General features: G+C 30.9%; 3 protein-coding genes across 3 annotated transcripts; 1 reads left to right on the top strand and 2 right to left on the bottom strand.

Annotated features, from left to right (window-relative positions):
- The first annotated feature begins 5,029 nt into the window (after positions 1-5,029).
- LOC18096936 (norbelladine synthase) lies at positions 5,030-5,973 on the top strand. Its single transcript, XM_006385553.3, has 2 exons — positions 5,030-5,432; positions 5,574-5,973. The coding sequence occupies exons 1-2, from the start codon at positions 5,252-5,254 to the stop codon at positions 5,861-5,863; spliced, it is 471 nt and encodes a 156-aa protein (XP_006385615.1). The 5' UTR covers positions 5,030-5,251; the 3' UTR covers positions 5,864-5,973.
- Positions 5,974-8,272: 2,299 nt separating this feature from the next.
- LOC18096935 (uncharacterized) lies at positions 8,273-9,022 on the bottom strand. Its single transcript, XM_006385552.2, has one exon. The coding sequence runs from the start codon at positions 9,020-9,022 to the stop codon at positions 8,273-8,275; it is 750 nt and encodes a 249-aa protein (XP_006385614.2).
- A 3,339-nt stretch (positions 9,023-12,361) lies between these two features.
- Positions 12,362-13,832, bottom strand: LOC18096934 (aspartic proteinase CDR1). Its single transcript, XM_006385551.3, has one exon. The coding sequence runs from the start codon at positions 13,818-13,820 to the stop codon at positions 12,498-12,500; it is 1,323 nt and encodes a 440-aa protein (XP_006385613.3). The 5' UTR covers positions 13,821-13,832; the 3' UTR covers positions 12,362-12,497.
- Positions 13,833-17,376: the final 3,544 nt, after the last annotated feature.

Genomic DNA, 17,376 nt, shown 5'->3' with positions numbered 1-17,376 from the left:
GTATTAAAATACTCGGTTTTTGTCAAGTCTTCAAAAAAATGTTTTGTTTTCATGCATACGGCCTAGTCTCTCCAATATATATATATATATATATATTATAACATTATATTTTCACACAACAAAGGAAATTTTAAAAACAATATATGTATTAGCATGCATTTTGGCTTTAATAACCAGTTTATTCAAGCCATGAGAACTAGGCCAATATTTCAAAAATTCTAAAAAAATCTTTTGGTCTTCTTTTAGTATTTGGGATTACGAATTTATACGTAGAACGTATTCCTGATATTAAAAATATGTTTTTTACATAGATGTTAGAACGGTTAGGTTTTACCCGATAAGATAAGGACCTCCTTATTGAGGAGGACTTTTCTTGAACCATCAACGGACCAACAACTAGAAATACAATAACACCTTAGCTTTTTATCAGACAATCAAACAATGCAGCTTACCTTAGGTAGGGCGTATTTGGGGTGCTAATACCTTCCCTTTACGCAACCAGTCCCCGTGCCCGATCTCTGAGACCAGTTAGGGTTCCTAGTGACCAAAATACTAGGTGGCGACTCCCACACCATTTTTCATTGATAGAGACAAAGAATTCCTTGTCTCCCCATATTTACCAGATATATATATTCCCCCATTACATTCCCCATATTTACCAGATATATATCCATACCCATTGAGGGTGGACGATCGCCGCGACGTCGCTCACGTGCGACAGTACTAATCCACTTGGCGACATGCTTGGTCGACCACCTCCCGTGACTAGCTTATCCACAAACCTTCAGAGATTTAATGCAAGTGAGAAATCAGATCATGGATTTGCTGAAAGGTCAAAGCATTCAATGTAAATATTTGATTCTCTTTACGTGTCGTCGCGTAGATAAAGTATATTACAAAATTCTTGAATCAAATTAAATATCAATTTCATAAACATCCTTTTTTCATGCAAAAAACTTCATTTTGGTCCCTAAAATTTACTTTTACACATTATTTGGTCCTTTTTTAGGATTTTATGTTTCGATGCATAACTTTATTTTTATATATATCGGTTCTTGAAGTTAAAAGAGAAAAGAGAAAGTCATAGAAGATAAAAAAAAAAAAAAAGCTATCGAGTGGGAAGGTGGTTTCTATCTTCATTGATCCTGAAAAAAAGGATTGGAGATTGCAAAAGAAAATTTATTTAATTTTATTTTGAGTTCTTAAATTTAATATTTACTCATGAATATTCAATGTAAATAAAATATCTATTTTTCTATTTTCTTATTGTAAACTTTTTATATACTTTTTATTAAATTTATTTTTTATAGTTTTTAATATATTCACATCAAAACTATCATGATTTTTTATCATTAAAACTTTGTTTTTAAGATTATGACAAGTTTTCTATAAAGAAATAATACACAACTAGAAAATCGATAAATACAAACGGAAATACCGAGGAAATATTTTCGTTGGTAAATTGCCGACGGATTTTACCGATGGAAATATTCCCTTGGTATTTACCGAGGGAATTACAGTGGGAAAAAAATAATTAAAACAAAGCAAAAAAAACGATGACGTGCCATTTTTACCAACGGAATAAATTTTGTCGGTAAAATCGTTGGTAAGCTGTGAACACTGTTCATCATGTCAATTACAAAGGGAATCACCAACGAAAAATTACATCGGTATTTTTCAGAGAGCTTTGGAACTATTCACTTCCCAATTGCACTGTTAATTACTGTTTTTTACAGACAAAGTCACTGAAGGATTGAAAAGTCGTCGATGATATTTGGTGGTTTTTGAAAAAAATTTATTAATTTTAAATTTTAAATTAAATATTACAGACGGAATCACCGACGGAATGATTAAAAATATTAATATTTAATTATCCATCAGTAAAACGCCCAATAAAAAACCTAGAATTCTTAATTTCACAACAGACGGGGCTCCTTTCTTCTTCTTCAATATCCATTTTTTTCTCTTCTCTTCTCTCCTCAACTCCTTCTCTTCTCCTCCTTCCCCCCATATGTAAAAAACATCAATATCCATTTTTTTCTCTTCTCTTCTCTCCTCAACTCCTTCTCTTCTCCTCCATGCTCAGGTATGTATTCTTCTCCTTTCTTCTTTTTTCTTCTCAGTGTTTTTTAATTAATATAATTTATGAATTTTTATTTTTTTTCTCTTCTTAGCTTCACTTGCAACCACATTAAGGTAATATTTTTATTTTTTCTTCTTTTTTCGTGTTTTTTTCACTATATTTTTTTTTATTTTTAATTGTTTTTGTTCTTAATAATTGTATGAATATTGTTGTAGGATTTGTTTTTCATATGATTTTTCTTCTTCTTTTTCCCAAGTGTTTTGAGTATTATAGAGTGTTGATTTATATTAATTTAATTATTTTATAGTTTTGTAAAATGGATTTTTTTAAAAAAAAATATTTTTAAATAATTACCGACTGAATTACATACGGTATTTTCTGAGGGAAATACCAACAAAATGAAGCGGATAATTATTTTTTTTGCGTGTCTTTTCCGTCAGTAAATTCATTGTAATAATATTTTTTATTACCAATGGACGTACCGACGGACAAACAATCACCGATGAAAGATTCACCGATTGAGCATTTCTGTTGGTGATTTTGTTGGTAAATTAATTACCAACGGGATGATAGTACAAATACCGACGGAAAATTTTATCGATAAATCTAAAGATTGTGGTAGTGATACTTCTAATAAAAAAGAGATGTTTTTGTCGAGAAAATAAACATATGAATAAGGGAAAGAGGTTTTGAGTGTGTGTGTGTGTGTATTTTTTTCTCTTAAATCATTAAATTTTTTTCAAGTATTTATTTTAATTTCTTTTAGTTTTAATGCAACAAACAACATAGCTAAAAAATATATTTTTTTAAAAAAAAATGTGTTAATAGAAAAGGAGAATTTAGAGTAAATAATTATATTTTATGAAGAGTTTAAATCATTACTTCTCTTGTAAAAATTTATTTGTACAGTCACATTCTAAAAGATAAAGGAACCAAAAAAAAAAAATATTGAAACGTTGCGCAAATAAAAAAAATTATGTTGATTTAAAATATAAAAATTATTTAAAAAAAAAATATAATAAGTAAATAAAAAATAATCTGATGTTAAATATGAAAATTTGTATAAAAGTATAAGAGTATAAGAATGAATTGTTAACTTATAAAATGAAAATTAAATAAAAAGAAATTGTTTAAAATGTTTGGTCACTCTCATATTTTTGAATTATTTTTATATGTTAATATCAAAAAATATTATTTTAAATAAAAAAAACTTTAAAAAATAACCATATCACTCTCTAAAAAACATCTATAGATAGAAAAAGTTGATTTCCGGTTCATAAAACTGTTTCCCTCAACCAGCGCAGGTTCACTAAGAAATTTGCATTTCTCTCGTCAAATTTTACGTGGCCTAATTTCCATAGTAACAGATATTTCTCCAAATGACTTGACAGCTTTTGTTGCCTAAATGGCGCACTAAACAAATAACCTTTTTTTTCCAAATTCGCACATGCTATTTATGAGCAGTTTAGAATATATATTTATGACTATTTCAGAGGTATAATTATTGTTTAGTCCTAACATATTATTTCTAGTTAATTTTGTCCTTCGCCGTTAGATGCATCGTTCAATTTTAGTCATGTTCTTGTTTAATCCTTCATTGGTGGTCGGTGGGTTCCTATCTGTTTTTCTATTTCTTTTCCCATTAAAAGCAAACATACCAAAATAATTTTTGAAACCTAATTCCTAATTGACTCAAGTTAACTCATCAAACTCACGATTCGAGTTATGAACGTCACTGGATTTAATAAATTTTTTTTAAAACTATTTTTTATTTAATTATATGATAATAAAAATAGATGCTTGTAAAATTGAGTATCATCCAAATACTTGGGTATTTTCTTAAGACCACGATAATCTCATGGAAAGCAAACTGAAAAACATCTTGAAGATCAATTCAAAAGCAATTATGAAGAATGAAATTAAAGAATGAAAAAACCAACAATAAACTAATGTTGAAGGATAAAATTAAAAAATAAATGAATAAATTCCAGAGCATGTAGGCTTGGGTGGCTCAGTGCGCATGCTTAAGCCTTTAAGACAAACCCCAGGTTTGTAGGCCTGCCAACCAAGCCCGTATGCCTTGGTCCCTGTTATTTTCTTTTATTTGCTCTTTTAAAAAAATAATAAGAAGAAGAAGCAGCATAAATTGTGTCATTTGATGCGGCAGATGACTTGCTTTCTGCCTATTCAAAATCTAGCCACCATAGTGATGGCTAAAAAATCAAGGGAGGGAGCTTTTCTTATATATTTAAAATCTATTTTTAACACATTTTCATCTAAAAACACCTTATAAATACCTTTAGAATATTCAAAAAATAATTTATCAATTAAAAAAACCTAATAATACAAAATTAAATCGGGATTTTTTGCTCTCGAGCCAGATCTACTTTTTAGGAAAGATAATTAAAAACACATCAATGAGACCACCTCATCAAATGGAACTTATAAACAAGAATATAAGTCTTTTTTTGTTGGTGTAATGTGGTCAAACCGATAAATTTCTCTCTCTTTTATAGTGTTCAAGAAATGTTTTCTCTTCTCTTTCAATTTCAGGGATTAAAATGTTTGGAAAATGAACTTTAGGGTTAAAATAAAAATTATAAAAACTATAAAAACTGCAGAGAAAAAAAAGAAAAGTAGATGGACTAAACATAACTTTTCTAACAAATTTAAGATTGACCATGAGTTTTCTCTTTATTTTTCTTAATAAATATTAAGAAATTGATGAAATTGATTGTTAATTTAGACTGAAAACTGCAATTAAAAATAATTTGAGGATGAAATTTAAAAAAATAATTATGATAGTGTTGTAATTGTAATTGTAATGTAATGTAATGTAACGGTGACGGTAATGGTCAAGCCTTAATGGCATTTATTGCTATCTTGCAGCCGGCAGCATAGAGAATCGAGCAAAAGTATAGCTACTAAAAATTGGAAAAATCCTGTATTGGTGATGTCAAGTTGTCAACTGCTGGATTGTTGTGAACAAAGCACCAGAAAGAATCTTTAGTCGTTGTCGTTTAGTATTAGCGATAAGGAAAAATCATTGGCACGTAGAAACTAGCTACCACCATAAATTGGACTGCGTTTAGTCCCGTTCTTGAGAGAACCGCTTGTGATCTCAGAGAGAATAAGCAAGGAAAGTTTGAAGAAAACGGCTGTAGCAAAATGAAAGATGAATTATCAGAGGAAACTTTGGTGCAGGCACCTGCAAGTGCAGTATGGAGTGCATACCGCGGGCTTGAGCTTGGAAGGCTGACGGATAAATTACTAGGCCATGTTGTAGGCAAGGTAGAGGTAATAGAAGGAGATGGAGGTGTTGGTACCATTGTTAAACTCACTTTTCCAGGTATCTCGATTACAGATTTGATTTAAGTTGCTAATATGGAAATGGATTTTTTTTCCTTAAATTTCTTCTTCTTTTGTCAATTCGTTTACGAAACTAGAACACCGAGATTCTGAATATTGACAGTATCGATGATCATGCCAGGAACTTCTGGTGGCTACATGAAGGAAATATTCAGGATTATGGACGATGAAAAGCGAGTGAAAGAAACGGAAATGATAGAGGGAGGATACATAGATCTTGGCTTTGATGTTTATCGCATTCGCTTGGAGATCATTGAGAAAGATGCCGAATCAACCGTTATCAGATCCACCGTGAAGTACGAGTTCGATGACACAAAAACTGAGCTTGCTTCTCTTGTCACCGTCAAGCCACTGCAAACCATGGCTGAAGAAATTGGGAAGTATGTCAGTGAGAAGAAATATGATGCGTAGAATCTCTGATTTATTTCAAAACATGTTTACTTTGTTTCTTGTACTAATAAATTAGACATGTAATTGTGCACACCAATGAACATGTCAAAGGATGTTGCTTTGTTTTCACAGTTTCACTGTCAGTCCAAAAACAGCCAAAGAACTGGAAAACCTATGTTTGTAAATTTCAATGCCCATCGCAATAGAAACAACCGCAAAGCCTCCGCATCTCCTGCACAAGAAATAGAACGAACTACATATGCCTGCGCGGATCGGATTAATTTTTTTAATATAAAAGAAATATTCAAATGTTATTACAAAAAAATTAATTATAAGCTTAAAATATAATATATATTGAATGGTATATTTTTTAAATATTGATACAAAGATGTATTTGATGATTTTTTTTTTTTCAAATATTAAGATTGTAACATATTGAATCAACTTAGATTAACCTATTAAATCTATAAATAATTCGAGTAATAAGATTGTGATAACTTTATAGAAAGTAAATTAAAGTAAATCATGAAGATCAATTCTTAACCAACCAAAATTTGAAAGAAGAAATTAAAAAGAGGACAACAAAACTATCAAAGTCAGCCCAGGGTTAATCTGTCAAACCCATAATCCATGTCACGAGATTGTGATAACTTCACAGCAAAAAAAATATAAAATTCAATTTATGACCAACCTAATGTTAAAAGATGGAATCGAGAAAAAAAATCAATCAAAAAATAACAAAAGAAAACAACCTAATCAATTTGGGTTAACATGTTAATCCCGCAACCTAGATCATGAGACCATGATAACTTCATAGAACATAAATAAAAAAAATTAAGAAGCTTCACTTCCAATAAATCTAATGTTGAAAGTTGAAATCGAGAAAAAAAAATCTATGAAATCGGGATAACTCTATAGAAAGTAAATTGAAAACAATTACGAAGCTCAATTCTCAAATAATCTAATATTATAAGATAAAATTGATAGATAAAAAAGAAGATTGAGTTGTTGGAGGTGAAATTAAAAAAGTAATTCAATTAAAAAAAAACAAAAAATAAACCTAGTCATCTCAGGTCAGCCTACCATTAACAGTATGATGTAAATATGAGCCAAATTGAGGAAAATACCACAACCTCTTTCTTCATATTATAATTCATGAGGCAACATGCTTCCTCAATTAGCCTAGTTTTTTTTTTCCACATGTCCACAGATTTCATGCAATTAAAAAGACATATATATTTTGCTCCCTCTGTGGTTTCAGGTTCGAGCTTTGTGGTTGCTCATATGATGACCACTGGAGGCTTACATGGTCGTTAACTTCAGAGCCCATAGGATTAGTCGAGGTGCGCGCAAGCTGGCCCGGACACCCACGTTAAACTAAAAAAAAAAAAAAACATATATATATGACATTATGATTTGAGTGCCAACTACAAAGCCATTACTTTACGATGCCAAAATGTCGATGCCCATCCACACCATTGAATTAGAATCTTTTAATCCCATCCATTCGATAAAATAAACAAGAAAACCAGTTAACCTATGCACCTGGTTTTTTTTTCATTCTCCAGGTTTTCTTTCTTTCCTTTTTTAACCACCGATTCTTTTATCTTACACATGCCGTAGATTATCATATTCGATCAAAATTAATTGAAAGACAAAACATGGACAAATTAATAGGCTTATTTCAAATATATATATATATATATATATATATATATATATATATAACAGCTAAATTAAAAAAAAAAAACATGAATTGGATTGGTTTCTTTTTTTTTTTGTTAAAAATTGGAAATGAGAGGATGAAGATTCACAAGGAGACAAAAAATTAAGGTTTTCCTTCTTTTTTTTTTTGTAGTGTTTAACTTTTTTTAAATCCTTATTTTTTTTGGTCTTGTTATCAATTTTTTAAAACTACTAAAAAAGCATGGAAAACATCATCCGGAAAAAAACGAAACTAACTCTTTTGAATTTTTTTAAGGACAAGTAATAGATACAGGGGGAAAACCGACAAGAAATTAATTTAGAATAAAAAGAATGGTATTATTTGACATCTTTTTATTATATATTTTACATTTAACTCATGTATAGTATATATAGCTATATAAGAAGCTACATAAGACAATATAATAAAAGAAATTATAAAAAATACTTTATGGTCTTTTTTTTAATAGATGACTGAAATAATTTTTTAATTGTTTTGGTTGTTCAATTCATTGATAATTTTTTATTGATGAAGAAATAATCAAGAATATTAACCTTAATAATTTTCTTATGCAGATTCGAGAATCATGAATAATTTTTTTATTGGTTTGCACCGCATTCCAAACGTATTCAAGTCATCAGTACTGTTGCAGTCTCCAAAACTGGCAGCGTTTCCATTACTTGTATTACCGATGAAAAGAACCTCGATTGCGTAGCACTTGAGCCTCAAAGTTGTATGCTTTGTGTATTTTCTTTTCCCTTAGATAAACCATCAAACGTAGTCCAAATCTCCAATTTGAATATAACAGTCAACGTGTCGTTGCTCCTTTCATAAGCTAATACATTTAAAACCTCTCTGCTTTGTGCCTTGGCCAATTCTTCCTTTCTCGATTTGCTCAAAAATCTAATGCCCATAGTTAATTCTGAATCATAGCCAACGGATTCGGTCCCTACCCTGGCTATATCCTTATCATTGGTTGATAACTTAGCATGAATCACATTACTTGAGTTTGGCTCCATGGAAAAAGGCTGGGAAAAACCTGAAGCAAGCGTGCTAAATGGGTCGTAGTAATCAACATTAGCGTACTTCTGCACAAAGGCATGTATTTGATGGAAGTGTATTTTCAATTTCTCCTCAGAGTTTCGAACTGTTATATTAGCTTCCCAGTTAGCCGAGAAGCCAGGATAGGATGGATTAAAGTCTGGGATAGAAAAGCTGTCAATGTGAAAATCAGGATATATAGCCCTCAACTCGTGTTTCTTGATGAAGTTCGTCCACAACGTAGTTACAAATAGGAGAGATGAAATGAGGAGGAGGAGGCACGACATATATATCCTATCCGTTGCTGCAGATTCTTTTTCTTTCAATGCACGGTAAGCTGATTGTTCTACAGGATATCCCATCGCAGGTGGATAACCCACGGCTTGTGTTGGAGGAGAGCCCCAATCTTGAACACCTTGGGATTGGGAGGACATGGTTGTCGGAAGATGTTGAACACCTTCTGGTCGAGGAGAGTCCCGAAATTGAACAGTGCGTTGGGAAGCTATGGTTGCCTGAAATGGCTTTATGGTGGAGGAAAATGTCGATCTTGAACACGTTGGGAATCCATGGTTTATGAGAGGATCGGAGGAGGAGGAAATTGTAAAGGCTGCACATTCTTGGTTGTCGGGGGTAACCAACAAACAAGAGGTCTTTGCGTTGGTTAAGATCTGACAACTCAAAGTAAAATTCAAGCAGTAAAATGGGATTTGGCTCCCTACCTCAAATTAGCTAATCAGTTAATGTGAACAGGGTATAATTGAACTGTCACTTCTGTCTCTGTGCTTTCTTTGTTCTTTTAAACAGGCAAAGTCTGTCACTTCTCTGTCTCTCTATTTAAAAAAAAAAAAAAAAGAGGCAAAGTTTATAATATGTTTTTTCGTAGCATATAGCAGAACATTGCTTTGACTCAATTCCTTTATTCAAATATAATTGAAAAGGCAAAAGCAAGAAATGGTGAAGAGGACAAATAAATTGCTGTCAGGATGTCATGCCTTAAAATTAGATAGCAATGGTGAAGAATTCTCTTATTCCACCCCGTCTTGCTTAATTGGGATGGCACGTAACAGCTTTCACACGATGCACAGAGGGGCTAAGATCGACCACGAATGCAGCAGGTTTTTTTTATAAAAAAAAATAGATGTTTATAGTTAGTTTTATGTTTTTACTTTTTAATCTTTACGTTACATTATTATAATTTTTGTAGGTTTTTTTTAATAGTTATCCTAGTTTATTCTATTTATTCAATATTACTAGTTTTTTTTTATATATAAAATATTGTAATGTTCTTTTGAAAAGTGAGATATGAACAATTAAAATTAAATATTTTATAAAAATAATTTATAGTTATTTTATTCTTAGCCTTCAACAGTTTTGACTTGTAACAAATCTCGTTATCATTTGCTTCCGTCAAGATTAGTTGGTATCGGAGTCCAATAATTCTTAATGATTTTGATTGGAAATCTAATGTGATATTAGCTTTAATACCAAGAGATCCATTAGAGGTTTTATTAGGTTAAGTCACGAGATTTGAAGGGAAGAAATTCAATGATACAATTAATAGATTTTTTTAAATTACATGGGCAAAAGGTTCAATATATACGGTTCAAACATATTGTTTCTTTCTCCCTTTCTTCTCATGTACTAAAGAAATTACTTTTGTAAGGTAATCAGAAATTATCCCAATGCTCCTTGTTTGGTTTTTCAAAGTCTTCTCTCAAGGCACCCTTTTTGCTCTTTCAACACTATTTTAAGTTTTGTTCAAAATTACCCATGCGCCTCTTTTGAAGTTTTTGCTGAAGTTGTCATTGTAAGTGTTTCTAGATTCTCTTGTAACTTTTGCATTGCTCAGGGATACCACTTTTCTTGTTGATTCTAGTTCAATATTGAATTTCTACCAAATCCCATATATAGTTCTTGGGATTTCAAAAGTCACCACGAATCATAATTTTGTTTTGTGAGGCAAGGAATTTGTGAATCGGAGTTCTATTGTAGTTGGAAATCATTGTTACACTCAATATCAAATTATTGAAAATAAATACAAGTAAAAAACAATGAGCCTCACTCAGTCATTCTCACACGCAAAAGGTAAAAGAGACTTCGAATTAGGTTTACTTTCGTTATTGACCTCATATATTTCAATGACAGTAATCCACACGCTTTTATATAGATTTCTTATGAGACTTATGGTAGCTAGTATCTCTTTACTAATCTTAATAAAAACTTAAATGCTACGCTTGACTGAATTATATATTATGGTTCAGTTTCCATAAACACTAATTATGCCTTTCTTTCTTCCTCTTTCTCTCATTTAAGTTTTCCAAATCATGATTTATAAAAGCATCTTAATTTCCAATTTCCTTAACTAATTATTATGGATTTTTTTTTACTTGAAAGGATATTGAGTTTTGGAAGAACTCAAATAGGGCCGTTTGGCTTTTGTTTGCAGCTACAAGTATATCTAGCAAGAATAAAAAGTTATATACGAATTCTCGTTTAATTTTTTAGTGTAGTACTTTAATTTAATGCGATTTCATTTTTCTTTTCACCCAAAAAGAGGCTTTGTTTAGCTTAAACTAATAGCAAATATGTTTATCAATTGAAAAAAAATTATTTTTTATATATGTTTTCTATTAGTACAATTTCAAGAAAATTTGAAACATAAAAAAATTATTTTAGATCCTTAATTTCTTTTTCTATTATTATGAAAAATCGGTATTCAATAATAATGTTTTCGTAAATGAAGAAATGTATTTAGAATAACCAAGTGACTATCATCAAATAGCATAATTCCTAAATGATATAGGATGCATATTGATAAGTTGAAGCTAAAGAAAAAACCTATATGAGTCAAACTATATTTTTTTTATAAAAAAACTAGGATAAATTTTTATTTGATTTTTAAATTAGACTAAAGTTTTACCAGCATATTTTATTAATGTGGAACATATTATAAATATATTTATTGATTACATAAACAAGATTAACTATGAAAAGAAGTCCACCAAGAAATTTAGACACAACATATATGAAGCTTGACAAAAACAATAATATTATAAGATATAACTGTTGAATTAGATTCAAATTTGTTTAAAAGAATATATAGGTGAGTTTTTATGTGCACCCACTCCATAAGTTATTATTTTTTATATTTTAATTAATTTTCTTATTAATTTTAGAATTTTTTTCTACTTAGCTATAATATTTTTTGGTTTTTCATTTCTCTACTGTTTTTTTTTTTAAATTTCCGAAGACAGGTTTATTAGAATTAACCTCATTTATTATGCATTTATTTTTAAGAGTTAAATTACACCTATGACCTATGGTTCTTGAAGCTTTAAATTTTGGTCATTGTAACCCTTATGTCCCTCAAACTTTCTGTATTCGTAAAATATGATTCCTTCATCCACTTTAATGCATAAACGTCGCAGCTTGTGGTATCCTAATGAACACGAGTTGTACCCTTATGTCCCTCATGCATATGTAACTCAAATTGAAAGCGTTAGGTTTTATGCTGTCCATAATTAATTAAAGTCTAAAACACTAGGACCATATAATGTAATTAACCTTAATCATAGATTAAAACCAGCAAATGGGACACGTTTTGGATCATTAATTGTATTGGATTGACATAATTATATGGGGTAGGATGCATGTACCACATTCATAAAATAAAAATGCTAAAATCAATAAAATATGACAAGAACAAAACTTTCAGTATTGTGGGATTACAAGTAGCTAGATCTCACTTTAAGATTCTGATTCAACAAGCCATATGTATTCTTGGAATTTTTTCTCATCACTCCTCCTAAAAAGGTCTTTTTCTTTATGATCTGTCCCAGAATAGACATCGGACAGCAATGAAAATGTAAATGCCTGATGTATGTAGCACGCTGTAGGGCATAAAACCAGTTACAATTGGGTGCAATCAGTCGGCTTAAAAGACACAGACTTTCCTTGAATGTCATAGCCTATCAAGAAGTTCATTTGTGCAACGTTTCCAAAGATTGCACCAGATTGAGTTGAGTTGAAAGCTAAGCACAAGACATCATCTGAAATTAATATAAAGGTATTTAAAGTCTGGAGCACCACATCTGCACCATTGAAATGTGCAGTGATTACAGGAACCTTTAGATCAGGAGTAGGGCGATAACAATGACTCAGTAATCCACTTGCGTCTTGGGTGCGTTCTCCATTAATAACTGCATTTTCAACCGCTGTAGCAAATTCCGTGAAGAAATTTACTGGAAATAATGTCAAGGAAGTACCTGAATCAATGATGATGTTGCCCTCACTGCCTCCGAAGGAAGAACCTCCGAATTCTATTTTCTTGTCTCCAACACTCATGGCTTCTAGTGTTAAATAGTAAAAGGTATCTGGATTTTTTGAGATTAATGGGGTTGATTGGACTCCAGAACCGGAAACCACAGCATTTCTTCCAAAATGTAATTTGCTCGAGTTTCCTGCAGATTCGGAGGAAAATGGCACCAGACAGTACGAGAATTTGCCACCAACAGAGGAGCCCATTTGAGATATAAGGGACATTGGACCACCTCCAAGGCCAATAATACCTGAATCTTTCTTATCAAAGGTTCCATTATTTCGACGCCCACAGCCAATGACAGTTTTAGGGAAATACACTGGACCGCCATTTGTGGAAGGCAAAGTGACTGTATCAACGGCAAGATTTCCATTGGTAAAGGATCGATCACCATAATAATACGAGTATTGGCAAAGCTGTTCGGAGGAGCAGGAACTACTCTCGCCTAGGTTTTGGCATTGCCTTGTGTCACAAGAGAGGTCTCTATATGTCTTAGAGGATTTTGGGTCAAAAAGAGGAGCAATTTGCTTGTAACACTTGTCGCATGGCGTGCACTGTGTCCATATAAGATCACTGCCCGTATCTGCTATAGCCAGGATCTCAAAAGGCGGTGTCCCGAGGGATAAACTCATGAGATATTCACCTCCATTAGCTATAATCTCAGATTCAACTTCTTTTGGAGAGACTGTAGCAGCAGTTCTCTGAAAATGGTGGACTCGACTAACGGATCGGCGCATAGCTTTGTTCCAACGTTGGAGGTGAGTTTGTTGAGAGTTGTAAAGGGGGGACTTTGGTGAATCACGGTGGACTAGTTCCGTAGTAAATCCAGCATTGTGGGCATATATGCAGCCAAAACTAGCAACACAGAGTGCAATTGCTGAAGCAAAAGAGAGAACAGATTGAAAAGTTGCCATGGCTATTAGACTAGAGAGATGGAGATGATTAAATGGTTCAAGGGTTGGGTTGTATATATACAAAGTTGGAATTCATGATTGCAAAGATCACAAATAAACTGAGAATCAATATTGATAGTTATTAATTGTACGATGATCCATAAAAAATTAATTTGCCTTCCATTTTAATCCGGATCATGCGTATAATTAAAGGATTATTTTCTTTTTCCTCTTGAATCATTTGATGCGTGTACGTGTAACCTTTGATGCGTGGATTCTCATTAATACTTCGGAGATGCATGGATTATCTCTTTAGTTTCTTACGACTGTTCAGTAACATTTATTGATTTGGGTTTTATGTTATCTATCTATTTTATATTATAAAACGATAGTATGTTCTTGTACATTTATTGTTTTTTATTTTTTTTTCAATCAAGTAATTGTACATAATAAAAATTGTTCTCTTCATGTTAATAAATGAAAAGGTGATAGCAGAGAGAAATTAAAGATTATTTACAAAAAACTTTGAATACAAAAAATAATATGTTATGTTTATCTTGATCAAATGAAAGGTCATATTATAATCTTTCTTTTAAGATTTATATGTATTCCACATATTTTTGTAGAATATAATCTCTTAAATTGTTTAAAAACTTTTTTAAATAAAAAAAAAAGTTTAATTGTATTCATGTTACATTTGTCGCGGGAAACATCTCGACAAACTAAAGAGTTAAAATAAAAGTAGAAGTCCCTATCTAATTTATGATAACTAAGAAATCTAAAATGTCTTTGGAGATTCTAAATAAGAAATTGGTTATGTTAAAAGAAAAATTAAAATCAATCTAAAATATCATACCTGAAGTAAGTTACTTCATGTTTGTTTTTATGATAATATATATATATATATATATATATATATATATATATATATGGTGCATATATGTTAATTGTTCGCTTAAAATGGTGTATGTTCTATTGTTTGTGGTAAAAACTACGAAGTCTTAATGATAATGATTTGGGATATAAGTCTAGGAACAATGCTCAATCCTCACTTTCAAAACATAGGCATTGAACCCGAAAAATAGTGAATAATAAATTAGGCTATGAGCCAATTTCTTGGAATATGTTCAAAATAGGCTTAAAGGCCTCTACTCACACTCAATAGATCTTAAGGGATTGTGTTGATCTACCACAAGTTCACTTTACATATCAAAAGGGTTATATATTATATTCACACACACACACATATAATAGAATGAAAAAATAGAGTCACACACACACACACACACACATATATATAGGATTCACAATTATTGTGCCAATTCTAAGTTACAAGAAAGATACAAATCAATGAAAAAAAATAAGGATACAAAAATTCCTGATGAAAGGGTTTTGCATTTTCTGATGGTAGGGCTTGGAATTCCTTATTGCAAGGATGAAACTGTATGATAACAAAGTTTGAACTTCTCGATTGCAAGATTTAGACTTCTTTGATGACAGGGCTTAGACTTTTTAATGATAGAGCTTAAAATTTCTTGATGGCAAGGCTGAAACTTATATAGTAGCAACTTATTTTAACTTTATTTGTACGTACCTCTTGAAATCAAAGAGAAACACAATCTTCCCTCGCATTTTCTAAGATCTTTAGCTTTAGAAATATCAAGAACTAGGCACTGGTTTTCTTGAATTATAAGTAACCCTAATAGTCATCTCATATTCTTTACTTTAATCATTGATTGAGTATTGTTCATCTATTATTTTAGTTTAGACCACATTAATTATACTTGTCATTGTCTCCAAGCATAGTTGGAGGATTTGTTTTGTTCATTATTGCTCATTTTTCATCATCACTTTGAATAATTTTTCATCTTAGTTTGTGATAGAGTTCATCAAATAATCATTTGGCTATTGTGATCGTAATTGGTCTCTTTAAAATAAATTAGCCCTAGTTGATCTAATTGTGTTCATCTCTCTCAATGACCATTATAAGGTGCATATGCATCATCATCATTTTCTTTTCAAAAGATTCAATCGATGAGAAAAAAATATTGTAAAACATTTTCTTTTTGAAATCACCTTTCTTGTTTTAGAACCAAGTTGTAAATTTTAATAATTGTGTTCATGTAGGTCCAATTATTGAAATAAAATCATTGAAATATAAATATGAAAGTATTTTCATCTAATAGACATTTAGATTTCCTTGGTTAAAAGTTCAGAATATATCATTCAAGTGGCATGACATAATTTTAGAAATTTATGTTAGTATATGAGAAAATGGGTTTGTGAAGAAAAGGTTATCCCTCATTTTTGGCTTTTTTTGATAAATGACTTGAGTTGATTTTGTAAATGAAAAACTATTTTGTAAAGAAAACATTGGATTTCAAAAGGAGAGTTTTGTTGTGTTGATTTTTTTATCATGAAAAATGATATGTAGAACACAAATGAGTCATGAATTTACTTGAAAAACATCTCTCATCCCTTTTTTAAAGACTAAAACTTATTAATATAAACAAATTTTTTTATTAGAAAAGGGCTTATAAAGTCAAGCAATATGGGTTAATGTCATGTCTATGAAAAAATAAGATATACATGAGTCTTGAATAGAATCCAAGGTTGAAAAGTAAACAAACTATTTTTTGTTAATCATAAAAGGCTTAGAAAAGCATGTAATGTGGGTTAAGGTCATGTTTATGAAAGAATGAGTTATACATGAGTCTTAAATGGTGTTCAAAGGTGAAAAGGTTAACAAACTATTTTTTTTAATAGAAAAGGCTTATTCATGTTGTGATGTCTTCAAGGCTTAGAAAAGCTCATGATGAGCTCGAAAGTCGGTTAAAATAATCGGAACAGCAGTTCATCTAGTTTTGAATCATATGATGTGCTTAATTGTAGTTGGTTCATCTGTTAACACATATGAGAAACTTCTTTAGTATACTCTTTTGGATTGCCGTCACACTGAGTCGACTAGATTAATTAAGGGTTGGATTTTTTTTACACGAGTCAACTGAGTTTTGAGTAGATTCGTTGGTCCTCAATAATCTTGCTAGTAATTGCTGACTAAAAAGTTGTGGTACAATTATTTAATTATAATTTTAATTCTATGAACTTTCACCAAAACAAAAGCCTCTAAATCTTTTATCAATGGTCAAATCTGACTATAATTGTTCTAGTTGATAATTGCCATCTATCATCATCACAAGGATTATACGGTTGATATTGCACACATACGCATCCCACACATTATGAATTAACACTAATTAAATAAAAACTCAAGTAGTGCATGATTAAATTTCTAGTTTTGTTCAGGATTTTCTTGAGAAAATGGTTGAATTTTATCGGTCAATATCAAGCATTTTTAGTTCTAAATTGAAATATAATGGTATTCTTGTAAATATTTTAAACTATTTTATTGATTTGTTTTTCATTTGTGCCAATAAGAATATAAAATGTTATACAATTTATAAACCGTGGAATGTAAATTGTAATTTTCAAAAACATGGATGCAAATTGAAAAAACAACTAAACTATAAAAGAATAGGGTAGTTTTCACTTATAAAAAACCTAATTAAGCTCAAGC

This window comes from Populus trichocarpa, chromosome 3, assembly GCF_000002775.5.
Source record: "Populus trichocarpa isolate Nisqually-1 chromosome 3, P.trichocarpa_v4.1, whole genome shotgun sequence".
Classification (NCBI taxonomy): domain Eukaryota; kingdom Viridiplantae; phylum Streptophyta; class Magnoliopsida; order Malpighiales; family Salicaceae; genus Populus; species Populus trichocarpa.
This window is presented reverse-complemented; position numbering and strand designations above follow the sequence as displayed.

Coding starts and splice junctions, on each gene's coding strand:
- LOC18096936 (XM_006385553.3), top strand. CDS start 5,252: ATGAAAGATGAATTATCAGAGGAAACTTTGGTGCAGGCACCTGCAAGT. Junction 5,433..5,573: donor TGTTAAACTCACTTTTCCAG/GTATCTCGATTA, acceptor TGATCATGCCAG/GAACTTCTGGTGGCTACATG.
- LOC18096935 (XM_006385552.2), bottom strand. CDS start 9,022: ATGTCCTCCCAATCCCAAGGTGTTCAAGATTGGGGCTCTCCTCCAACA.
- LOC18096934 (XM_006385551.3), bottom strand. CDS start 13,820: ATGGCAACTTTTCAATCTGTTCTCTCTTTTGCTTCAGCAATTGCACTC.